This window comes from Alosa pseudoharengus, unplaced genomic scaffold, assembly GCF_046254945.1.
Source record: "Alosa pseudoharengus isolate Yale_2024_CS ecotype anadromous, Long Island Sound unplaced genomic scaffold, YU_APseudo_1.1 YU_APseudo_1.1_scf_2, whole genome shotgun sequence".
Taxonomy (NCBI): Eukaryota; Metazoa; Chordata; class Actinopteri; order Clupeiformes; family Clupeidae; genus Alosa; species Alosa pseudoharengus.
In genome coordinates, this window is record NW_027468663.1 from 30,222,408 (window position 1) to 30,235,197 (window position 12,790).

The window sequence follows — 12,790 nt, forward strand, 5'->3', positions numbered from 1 at the left end:
CGCATTGGTAAAATGGAATGAGACAACGAAAAGACGGAAAGGAACGAAAGAGGCTAAAATGACTTGGCGACTGTGTGGGAAGACAGGGGAGGAGCTTACAAAGTATAAACTTGAATGTGTTCTAGCAGTTCACCGTGGTAAACTATGACAAAACTGGACATAGGGACATTATCCACCACAAGTTTACCTAGACGTAGACAAGTAGGTTTTCCCAACTCTGTCTGAAATTGAGACCGCTTGTTAACATCCACAAAGCCGCCTGCTTGGATACGATAGCCAAACCAACTAAGGACAGGCTCCCACATCAAGAGTTCTGGATCTGGTATCGTCGGACTGCATGCGTGCGTGAAATATTTACGCTAAGAATAAGAAGATATCGTTTTGTTTTACGGAGAGAGAAGAACATTCCTTGAAATATGATCACGTTATTGTTTCTCATAATGACCGGTCCTGGTGTGCTGTCTTCCTCGACCCGTAAGTACTGGAGTTGCACATGATACGCGAATGTTATAACCAGCTAATCACTGCATGGCAATACCCTAATTTTTGACGCATCAAGTGATGTTTAACCAATAGGCCTACCGTCTACCGTGACAGAACCAGGTGAGACCAGCCTTCCATGAGACAAATAGCCTAATGAAAAGCCTGGGTGAGAAATTGTGGATTGATAAATTGACAGTTTCATAAGTGGAGTAGCTACAAGAAACATTTAACAAGTAAACATAAAGAAATTCTTTGCCAAGAGAATATAAGTATTTATCAGGTCAACGTTAGAGTTATTTAACATTATGCATTTTTTCATGTAATATATCATTATTGAGAAATCTCACAGGCGCTAGAATTTTAGCAGGTCAGGCCATAATTCATTTAACACATGGAGTGTGGTACTTTATGAGCCGCAACAAAACAGTTACTTCATTTCCCCCCGCGTTTTAGAGTGTTTTCCCATTCCTCAGTTTTTACCTTGTCTGACTAATCAGAGTTAATGTAACGCATCGACCACATAGAGGCCTACAATCACACGAGTTCAAAGGATGGTCACTTAGGTCTTACGCATGGTCCTTTTCACCTATGCTTTACCTTGCTTTGACATTAAGATTTAGTCATTCAATTGAGTACACACACTGTCTGCACTGCCTTTTTTTCTGAAGAAAAATCTGCTGCAGACCCATGAAACTAAAAAGGCTTCAATAGTTTTGCATTAGTCAAAATTGAACTGTTTAAAGTTTTTAATTACTCCAAGTATAACAAAACAGCCATACCAATTTAAAAACAAAACATTAAAAAAACAGGATGAATTAAATAATACCATAAAATAATTGAAAATAATTAACACATAACTTAAAAGCCTGCATGAATTAATGAGCAAATGTGTAAGCAGTGAATAACAGCATTTCCCTACTTTCCCTGTGAAATCACAGAAGACAAGCTTCGTTCAATGTATTTAAAAGCATACTCATGCAGCTGGATCAGAGCCCCTGTTGGACCCTGAGTAGAACATAAACACAGAGCACAGGAGAGAGTAACACCAAGACATTAACAGGCTTTCATCTAACCTTGCCGAATGACACCACTGAGAAGAAGCGCCACAAAACAGGCTCCCATTTTTCATCATCACAATGGGAGCGGTCTAATCCTTGGGCTTAACCACGGGGCGCTGTATATTTGCCTTGGTTTAGAGTGTTGCCTCCGTGATCACAGGACTTTGGGCTTACCTCACGAGACCTTCTAAAAACAAATGATATTTTACAGCCCATTTCCTATGCAGACACTTAAAATAAATAGAGGTAATTGCCACTATCATTAAAATGTTTAAAGGAAAAGGCTTGTTTTGTGTCAGGTCCAAATTTTCCTTCTCCCTCTGTGCCTTTGGTGTGACACTGTCATGCTTAAAGGTGATCTAACTGAAATTCAGTGGCCAAGCATAACCTCGTTGTAATGAAAAAGTGTAGTGTGTGTATACGAAACATGCAGCTTAAGTAACAATCCCTCTACACGGATCTCTGCGGTCTATAACTTATTCAAATTTTCTACCCTCTAAGTGAAAAGGCCTGAACCTCAGTCTGATTGAATTTCCGAAATGGATAAATATATCATCATTCTTAATAATATGTATGGAATAGTTTCTTAATGATTTAAACTGTGATTTTAATAGCATAAGTAAGATTCATGTGCCATGAGCCCTACTCAGCTTACGTCAATTCCTTTATGTACGACAGCTTTTTCTGTCATTTGAATCCTATTCAGCACAATTCAACTGTTTTTGTTGTGTGTTTTTTTGTGTTGCTTGTTTGGTTATTTCTTTGTTTATTTAAATTTCATCCTTTGATTTCATCCTGCCCATTTCCTCTCTCTCTCTTTTTCCTAGAGCTGGCTGCTATACAGCCCCAGGACATGGCTGTGCGGATCGGCACCAGCCTGACGGCCACCTGCTCGGTCAGCCCAGAGCTCGGCCTGCATGCCAGCTCGCTCTTCTGGACGCTGAACGGCAAGCGTTTGCCCAGCAGCACCTATGCGGTGCTCAGCCCCTCCGTGCTCAGCGTCACCCTGCCCCCGCTGCCGGGATCACGCCAGCGCTCCGGGGACAACCTAGTGTGCCACAACAACGGGGGCCATGTCCTCGCCGGCTCCTGCCTCTACGTTGGCAGTAAGTCTGCAAGGACGAGGGGAGAGAGGAGAGGAGGAGGAGAGCATCGGAGGAGACAGTGACAGAAAAACAGAGAGAGATTTCTTTAACAAAAGATTAAGATTTCTTTTTCAAAAGTTGAATTGACATGACAAGAACACTTGTGCTGTCAAAGTATGTGCAAACATTAATATAGAACCATAGATTCATTAATACAAATAATTATTACATATAATTATAGATAAATTACTATAACTATTAATAGTTATCACTATATTAAATGATAATAACAGATTATAACAAATAACTGAAACAAACAAAACAAAGATATTGGTAAAAATAGAGGCTCACTAGATAATTTAGTTTAAACTAGTGTGTGTGTGCGTGTGTGTGTGTGTGTGTGTGTGTGTGTGTGTGTGTGTGTGTGTGTGTTGGAGTAAGAGAGTAAGGCTGTGTCTGTTGAGTTCAGGGTAGCAGATGGGGAGTAGGGAGTTCCGAGCTCACAGCATTTAAATTTGACCTCCTTGTCTGTCGAGTTGTTGCAGTTGTTGCAGTATTTAATGCTTTTTTTCTGAACAATGAACTCATACTTATATAAGCCCCTTAAGATAGCCGTGTGTTCTGGTGGCTTACTTCTGGCACCTGTGTGGTCCATTCTACTCTACCCTCTCTACCTAACTCTCTCTCTCTCTCTCTCACACACACACACACACACTCGCTCAACTTTCTCTCTCCCTCACAAACTTAACGTTGTCACTTTCACACATAAACATACACACTCGCTGACGCATAAACATACATACTCGCTTCACACATAAACACACATTCACTGACGCGCAGACACACACCTACACACAAATACATACATTCTATATGTGCACACACATTTAGACTCTCTTTCTCTAGTCTTTACATAGCCTTTCACACTCATTATTGACTGGTATTTTTTAACAGAAAAACGTCCTACTCTTTACAATGTAATGCTTGCATAGACAATAAACACATATTTGTGTTTACAAACATACAAACTTACACTCTTTCTCCTCTTCCTCTTTCTCTCTTTCACACACACACATACACACTCTCACACACACACACAAAAAGAGTCATGCACATACAACACATACACATAAGAACAGACCACTGTGTGTGACTGAAAAGAGAGCTCTTTGCAACCCCCCCCCCCCCCCCAAAAAAAAAACTTTCATATGAAGAAGATGAGCCTGTCTAAAATGCCGCGTTCATCCGAGCTAAGCCTCAGCTTCCTCTGAAGTCAGGCCTGAGCGTCACAGTCGGCCATAATCGCACGCCGACACTTACTCTCCCTCGCTGTCTTTTGTTCGTTGGGAGTTGAATGGAATCTTGGCAGGAGTCCTAAAGTTAAACGAGGAGGACAGCTGAAAACGCTCATCCGTTGTTCAAGATGTGAAAGCCCCCGCCGTCGCTGTTTATCCTGCTCAATGGGACAGCCAAGGGCTTTCACTGGCACCTTCACCATCACGGTCACATCCGCTCCGGCTCTGCTCACGCGCAGGTTTCTCATGATGTGTTTTACTGCCGCTTGCTGACTTTTAAGACCAGTCAACTGAATTATCTGTTTTATTTTGTGTGTGTGTGTTTTCCTTTCCTGCCTATCTTCTGACTCCTCTGTCTCCTGTCTGTGTCCAGTGCCACCGGAGAAGCCAGTGAACCTCACCTGTTGGTCCAGGAACACCAAGGACCTGACTTGCCGATGGGCCCCGGGGGGACAGGGCGAGACCTTCATCAGGACCAAATACACCCTCAAGTATAAGCTGAGGTGAGCCACTGTTACAATCGTGGTAAATCTGGGGTGGGTTTAGAGAAACCTTTGGTGTTTATACTCAGTCCTGGCTCTGTAAATGGGAAATAAGCAATTTCTATCCCAGCCAATCCACACTTTGCTTAAGGAGTACGCAAAGGAATGGTGAAATCTGATTGGCTGTCAAGCTTAAACATCAACAGCCAAAATCCCTGACTCGTCCTTCAGCAGCTTCACAGCATATTATCCAGGCTTTGATGAAGAATTCTCTTGATGTGTTGCCAGATGACCAAAGCTCTGACTTAGCGAAGTAATTTAGGCATATAAAATGTCTTAAGCTTGTGTAAAGCCAGTGAGTAACCTGAGTCTTCATGCTGGGCAAAATCTGTTGGCCGCTGGTTGAGGATTTAGACAATCACATTTTTAATTCTAAAAGCCTTAGCACATGTTAGGATTTCTTCATGCTCTCTTCGTGCTCAGGCTGTGAAATTGTAAATAAAAACACAACATTCAATTGAACTGAATTTTGCTTTACGCTTGTAAAAATGTCTTTGCTTCCATTACGCTTGGAAAAATTAATAGAAAAAGGTGTTCGCTGGAAGGCTCTTGGTTCCAGAAACATGCACTCTCTTTCTCCCTCCCCCCTTGTTTCTCTTTTCTTTTCCACACTTCCCTTTATCTTTTCTCTCTCCTCCTCTTCTCTTTCTCCCTCTCTCTGAGTCTCACGTATCTCTTTGTGTTGGTGGACCTCAGGTGGTATGGGCGGGAGAAGGAGTGTGAAGACTATAACACAGGCCAGCCGTACACATGCTACATTCCCCGCGACCTGGCCCTGTTCACGCCCTACGAAATCTGGGTGGAGGCGTCCAATCAGCTCGGCTCGGCTGCCTCTGACATCATCTACCTGGACATCCTAGACGTGGGTGAGTGATTGACCCTCAACCTTTTGACCTATCCCAGTGGCCACGACTTTATTGGATGGGTGTCGTAGGCCACATCGTGAGCAGGGAACTCGAGAGCATCCAGGTCTCTCTTTGCCAACCGAGCCGGGTGGAGCTGTGACGAATTGCTCTGGACTCGCCCTTTCCTTTTGACAAGCTCATACCCCTTTTAAGTTTTAGTCATTGCAACCACACAGACACCTTCACTATCTCTCTCTCACACACACACACACACGCACGCACCCACGCACACACACACACGCGCGCACACACACACACACACACACACACACACACATGCACACACAGGCACAGACACACACATTTTATGCCCTTACATGCACCTTATTGGCTTACGTCTATTGCTCTCCTGTGGAATTTTACAGGCTCTGAAGTAATCCTAATTCCATGAATTCCCCCTCTGGCTGCAACAGTTAAGGGGTTTTGACCAGAGAGCCAGCCCAGTAAAGCCCTTTAGATTCCCCTATTATCTCCCAGAATGCTTCTGTCCAAGCCAGAACTCCAGCAAGATGCCACACACTCATGGGAAACCCACATGGAAAAGAGATTCATAAAACTTCATAAAAATGGAATTACAGGCTCTAACAGAATAACATCATAAGGAGTAATGAGAAAACACAACTTCACAAAACAACCCACCCCACCCCACACACACACACACACACACACACACATACACACACACACTCTTGCTCTGTTCCAGTAATTACCTACTTTTGTCTCTGAGGACCCACCCCTGTGTAAGAGGCCAAAAGAAGTGAGGTGAAAGGTGTGGGCTGTGATGAGAGGGTGCTGCTGGAACTGTGACGCACAGATGCGCACACTAACGCGCGCACACACATACACACACACACACACACACACACACACACACACACACCACACCCAAATGCTTCCTGTCTCCCTGCACACACACAACAGGACAGATTATTGCTCCCTCAGGCATGGTAAAGGCTATTACAGATTATAGGCGTGATTTGCTCAGGTGTCTTGTCCTACAGGTGCGTGCCAAAGCAGTGCATTTGTTTGACTAGATTTATCAATGATGAAATGCCTTTAACCCTGGTCCTGTGCTCTGGGATCTCTGGCTTTTGGGGGGAACTGTAACCTTGTGTGTTGTCAAGGCCTTTTGGCTCCTGATTTGAGTAATTGCGGGCTGGATTACTTCCAAATGAGTTTGGACGGAAGCACCAGAGTTCAGGGTTAAAGCATGTTCCATTCTCCAGCTACAGAGAAGTGCAGACATCCCTTGGTAAACCAGGATCAGATGTTAAAGTGTTATTATAGCCCAACATTTCGTCAAAAGAGAAATAAATCAATTTGTTGTTGATGTTTGTTCATATGTGACCACATAATTGATTAAATGAACATGATCAAAGGCAGAGGTCCTCCAACAACACAACTGTTGATTGAAATCCTGTCTCTGACTGCACCTCCCCCTGTGGTTCCAGTCACCACCGACCCCCCTGCAAACGTCCATGTGAGCCGCGTAGGGGACCTGGAGGACCAGCTGAGCGTCCGCTGGGGCACTCCACCTGCCCTCAAGGACTTCCTCTTCCAGGCCAAGTACCAGATCCGTTACCGGCTGGAGGACAGCGTCGAGTGGAAGGTATATATACCTGTTCTCTGTATCATGATATTCGCTGCAGCTGTATTTAAAAACAAGGGCTGTGCCGCATCATTTTTAATGGGTTGTAGTTGTCAAGGCATGTTTTATTACGTGCTTCTTGCCTCTTTTCTCTCATTCAAATGCTTTAATCTTCATTTCAGTTCCTGAAGCTTCTTCAGAGCTGTTTCTTTTCATTTGCTTTTCATTCCACAGCATGGACAATGTTGATCTGATTTGTCATATGACGTTGAGGCAAAGTTATGAATGTGTATATAGTATATGATGGCATTAGCAAATTCAGTTCTTAATTTGCCTCTCACATGAAGGCATCTTGCTCCACCATTCCTGAGCCTCTCATATGGACTCAATCATTAGGCAGGTTTCCTCTTGGACAGGGTAGAGAGAGGCTTTGGTTACATGAAGTGGAACGTTTTCAAACTGCCCTGTGTTGTCACAGGGCTGTCAAAAGTATTGTTTTGCCATTTACAAAACAATCCAGAATGCAGCCTGGAAGAAGACTGTGAGTTGGAAGAATTTCACAAACATAATTTACTCAGTCACATAATTGTGCTTCGTAAATGCTTGCAATTTCTTTAACTGTAAACAAAGAAATACTTGGCTTTTTGGTGGCTCTCATGCCCAACTCAACATAATGTGGGGAAATCAAATTGATTCAAGCAGTAATCTTGTTATCTCCCATATATATATTAGCCTCATAACATTGCCAACAAGATGTCTCTTTTAAAATGTTACGCTTAATGTGTTGTTTGCACATTCATTCACATTAACTGAAATGTGAGCTCTCGGTGTGTTTATCCCAAGAGGACAGCTCTGATAAGATACAGAACTGAGAAGGATTGTGTTGCAGTGGGTATTATTGCGTCCTCTTTTGCTGCACTCAGTCCCAGATTTCTACCACTGTTGTCCTGTCCCCTGAAAAGACCATCTTTGATAACACCATTATCTATGGTATTCCATTTTCTACTTGGTAAAAAAAAAACTACAACTTTTAACTTTATGGTAGTTAGACCTGTGTTTCCGTGAAGGGCCGTTACACAGTGTTCATTGTTAGGCAGCACGCTGTAGAAGCGGGCCTGGCCCGGATGCAGCCCGGTTCCACTTCATGCGCTCTGGGCTGTGGTATTTCAAGGGGGAATTAGCGGAGGCATAAACAGCCAAGCAGCCTGCATCTGCACGTTGTTGGTGCTTTCTTCGCCGGGGCCAATTACTCAATCTGTAATAAGTAATAGATAACAGATTTAGGGCAGTGTGGCTTACTGTGTAGAAGTTGACAAGAAAAGTGTGTGTGTGTGTGTGTGTGTGTCTGTCTGGTCTCTAGGACGAGTATGGGTGTATGCACAGATGTAGTGTGTGATTGTGCTGTGTGTGTGTGTGTGTGAACATTCTATAATGGCTTGCCACTAGAGATGGGGTTTTGTGAAGGTGTCATTCATATCCCCACCCTGCAGCAGTGAGAAGTGTGAAGTTTTTTCTCCACTCATTAAAAGAAATCCCTCCTCCAGTCAAGGAGCATGTGCAGGCTCGTTCTGGAATCACACGGTGATTCCCTCTCTTTGTCTCGAGTGGCTCCAAGTGTTCTGTGGGTGCCACAACATGAAAGGCATTCGTTTGATTTTGATGTGGCCTGCTCTCCCTCTCTCATACACTCTCTCTCTCTCTCTCTCTCTCTCTCTCTCTGTCTGCATGTTTATGTGTTCTCCCTCTCGTTCCCTTCCAACAGGTGGTGGATGACGTGGGGAATCAGACCTCCTGTAGGCTGGCAGGCTTGAGGCCGGGCACTGTGTACTTTGTCCAGGTGCGCTGCAACCCTGTGGGCATCCTGGGCTCCAGGAAGGCTGGCATCTGGAGTGACTGGAGCCACCCGACGGCAGCCTCCACTCCACTCAGCGGTGAGTATTTCGCGTGTGAAATAAATAACCAAACAAAGACACAAACAAAAATGTCTGTTGAAACAAGAAGGACCATGTGTTGTGTTTATACTTCCACAATACACACATCCAGACACTAAGTAAAGTTGATGTTGACATTCCTGTGTCTTCTTTGGTCATTAACATTACATTGCTCATGTGCTATTTGCCCTATAGCCAATAGCTTGTCATGTCAATACACCGCTCAAAACCACAATACGACTGGATCGTAATACAACATAGTTCTGTCGGTATAACTCATCCATTTCTTAAATAACACCATGGTATGACATGTAGAGATCTGACAAAAATGTATTCCTTCAAAATAAGAACACTCTAGTGTAGGATCTTGAAAGAAAAAAAACAAAGTCAAGTCTACGATATCTGACACATCAGGATTCATCAGCATAGGGGGAGCACTGGTGCCATGTATCAGCTGTGGAAAAGAGACTGGATAAAGTGATGACATAATGGGAAGTAAAGCTTGTCCGGTCAAGCATCCGGGAGATTGGTCTCCTCATTTGAGCTAGGTTCTAAGAACTATTTCCCTCCAATAAGGTAGATTTACCGTGTCACTGTTGCCTCTGTGCTCACATGTTTGTTTGTTTTTTGTCAATGAAGATAAAGACTCTGTAGACAATAATTATGTCATTCTAAAGACCTTTAAAGTGTTTTGAACTAAAGTTAACAATGTCCTTCCACTCTCAAATTGATGTTTACTTTGTTATGACCACAAAGTCGATTGTTTAAAGTCTGTTTCAAATTTTTTATTTGTGAAGTGCAATGTAAGTAAGCAATAACCTCATGTGGAAATTATTTTACACAAAACAGGTCAAGTTTGTTTGTCCAAAACACATTTTATTACTTTACATATGTGACAGCTCACTTCATGAAATAACCAAATTGCCCTAGAGTTGGGTCCATGCTGTGTGATGAAAGAAGTCCTCAAATGGAACACACTCTGGATTCTACTGCGTCTACGCTAATCTCACTGTGTCGACTCATAATAAAACACATATTGCCGAGACAATGCAATCAAGTCGCTTGTGGAGCGCTGACACATGAAACGAATTAGCCAAGTTATCCCCATCTCCATTTCGTGGTTCACCAAAAAGCTACAGGGGAACATTAGCTTGATATTTTTCCCCTCAAAAGTTCCCACACACTCAAGATTTGCAGATTAAGTCTGTTCTGCCTCTGCTTTTGTTTCGGCGTCGGCCATCTGGAAGCATGGGGTCGGATATTTATTGAAAGTGGCCAGGATTTATTTTTACCCAGCTTTTTGTTTGGCATGCAGTGTAAACTGTGGCCGCACATACAAGATAAGCCTAATGTCCAAGACAACAATCCATTGACAGATTGTTTAAATGTTGTCGTTCTCATCCCTCGTTCTCCTCAGAGAGGCTGATGGGTGGCTCCTGTGACTCGAAGTCGGGCCAGCAGAACTCCACTCTAAGGCGGGACCTCAAGCAGTTCTTTGGCTGGGTGCGCAAACATGCCTACGGCTGCAGCAGCATGTCCATCAAACTCTACGACCAGTGGCGGGTCTGGCTGCAGAAATCCCACAAAACGCGCAACCAGGTAGGTAAGGAGCCTTCCACCTATTTATTTATCTATTTATTTTAGTCTTTTACCTTTGAGTCTGCACTTACTTTGGTCTGTTTTAAAACAGGACTTGGTCTGTTTACGCCTTTGTCTCTGTAGGCAACTGCATCCTCATAAGTCCAGCTGTCTCCACTGTCCCAGTCTTATTGATTCACTTGTTTGTGCAAATCTGTTGCTTCACACAGTTCAGCTAGATGAATTCCCTTGTTAGTGCACAATTTTTACGACAATCACAGGACCTTCCATCAGACACCACAACACAGGCTCTCTGGCATACACATGTAAATATAACTAACAGACCATCTAGTTCTCTCAAGCTCCCTGCCTCCCCCTGTGTGATGTGGTTTGGGTTTGTTTCGTTTAATGACGTGCCCCAAATAGTGACTAGAGGGACTAAACCAAGTCCAGTGAAGGAGCCTCTGGAATGGATCTGGTACAGATCTGGGCCCAATCTGGCGCTGATTGGTGCCATATTAGATCGATTATTTATTGAAGACATTTTGGCTACATTCATGCATATAATGACTTTCTTCTTTTGTACATTACTGTCTCCCCTTTTTCCAGGTTCTTCAAGACGATAAATCCTAGCACCTGCTCTTTCATATAGCACAGCCAAGTCTGAAGAGGGCCATTAATACTTGTATGAGAGACTTCACTTTCTCCAGACTGGACTATTGTTTGGTTCTTCCCTACAAACAAAAAAAGAGCCTGCTGCAGATGGAATTTTGAAAAGACTCTTCTGACTGTGGAATCTTGTGTGGTGTGGAGGAGGTGTGTTCCAGCACAGAGCCGGCCTCATGCCCTGTTTTACAAGCGTCTTTCAGTACAGACCAAACACAAACTGTTTAAAAACTGTCTCTCCTATCATGGTGACATTAGCAAGAGCAACTGCTCACATGTGGAGCGTGTGTGTCTTTTGCCCGGGGGCACAAGGTCAGCAACAGAGGAAATTTGCACATTGACATCTTGGAATGATGTACCAGCAATTTGCATTAGCCTGATGACTCAGCCTCTATATTTGCTTCAGGGTCATTCTGAAACCACTCCAGCAGTTATCTGCCACCCCAGAGCATATCTCCCGAAAGAAATCTTCTGAAAGAATGCACGAAAGTCATAACACAACATCAACAACCACCTAATTTTTGTTGTTGTTGAGGTCAACCAAACAATTATTTTGTTCTGTGCTCAGACCAGAAAATTGTTGCAGTATTAATGTGTTGTCAGGGGGACAGGGGAATTTACTGTAATCATACTAAGAAGGTATACCTCATGCAATACCTCTGTTTTTAAAAACCTACATGTGTTGGTTTGGGCCAATGTGGCCCACAACCAGAAGTCAACTCTTAAACTACATCAGATTTTGGTATATTGGAACTTTGCCACTATTTATGGATATGATTTGTGGATATGTACACTAGTGCCTTGAGTTCATTACTTTGTATAGCTTTTGTCACCAATGGCCAAGACCACCCAGTCAAACATCGGAAAGAAATGAGATGAAGAAAACTGCAGTGGCAGTTTTCAACTCCGTGGCAAATTGGTACCCCAAAGGTAAACACCCTCAAACCATGGATTAAGAGGGATGGAACACTGCCATGGAATCTTTTCTTTGGAGTTTTGATTCGGGAAGGGGCACCCTTCGGCTTCCATAATCTTCTACACCCCACTTTACTTTGGCATCATAACTTCACTGACGCTGGATTTAGAGGTGTTAAGGAGGTTTGTAGCAATGAACAGTTTGTGAATAGTTGTGTTTATATTTGAATACAATTCACTGCTTTTATTTTTATACTTAATTGTATCAGCATATTTAAAATTGTGCAAAGCTATGTTTTTTTGTTGTCTCTAAATTATGTATAGTTAGTTATTATATTGATGACTGAAATAAAATAAAAAAACATAATATTGTTATACAAATCACTCTTTGAGATAAACCAAAGTTGAAAATGAGTGTGTAATCATCATTGATTCCAGTTGTAACATGCATGCACAATTCTCCTGAAATGCATATCTCCTCCTTCAAAAACAACAACAAAAGCCCAGCTGCCCTGAGGCAATAAGGAGACAAGGCCAGATTACGATCCTCCACAGGCGAGATGATTCATGTGTGCGAGAGCAGTCGCTTTGAAAGATTACCTACGTATCAGGGCCCTCTCCACGGTCAGTAACTCACGCCGCGGCCTGGGTGACACCGATGGGGAACAGGAAAAGACAGCTTTGCGTATCAAGGGAGTTTCCCACTTCACACTCACAGCGTGCGCCAGACGTGACATTACAGCA

At 43.2% G+C, this 12,790-nt stretch overlaps 1 protein-coding gene across 2 annotated transcripts; it reads left to right on the top strand.

Moving 5' to 3' along the window:
* crlf1a (cytokine receptor-like factor 1a) lies at nucleotides 1-12,496 on the top strand. 2 transcript variants are annotated; one of them, XM_076295913.1, is made up of 8 exons: nucleotides 1-474; nucleotides 2,369-2,647; nucleotides 4,295-4,424; nucleotides 5,160-5,329; nucleotides 6,820-6,977; nucleotides 8,719-8,887; nucleotides 10,305-10,490; nucleotides 11,075-12,496. In XM_076295913.1, exons 1-8 carry the CDS (start codon nucleotides 417-419, stop codon nucleotides 11,089-11,091), a joined length of 1,167 nt encoding a protein of 388 aa, XP_076152028.1. In that variant the 5' UTR covers nucleotides 1-416; the 3' UTR covers nucleotides 11,092-12,496. The 2 variants fall into 2 exon arrangements, with proteins under 2 accessions (XP_076152028.1, XP_076152026.1); XM_076295911.1 differs by having other exon boundaries at nucleotides 10,305-10,486.
* The last annotated feature ends 294 nt before the right edge of the window (nucleotides 12,497-12,790 follow it).

Coding starts and splice junctions, on each gene's coding strand:
- crlf1a (XM_076295911.1), top strand. CDS start 417: ATGATCACGTTATTGTTTCTCATAATGACCGGTCCTGGTGTGCTGTCT. Junction 475..2,368: donor TGTGCTGTCTTCCTCGACCC/GTAAGTACTGGA, acceptor TCTTTTTCCTAG/AGCTGGCTGCTATACAGCCC. Junction 5,330..6,819: donor CCTGGACATCCTAGACGTGG/GTGAGTGATTGA, acceptor CTGTGGTTCCAG/TCACCACCGACCCCCCTGCA.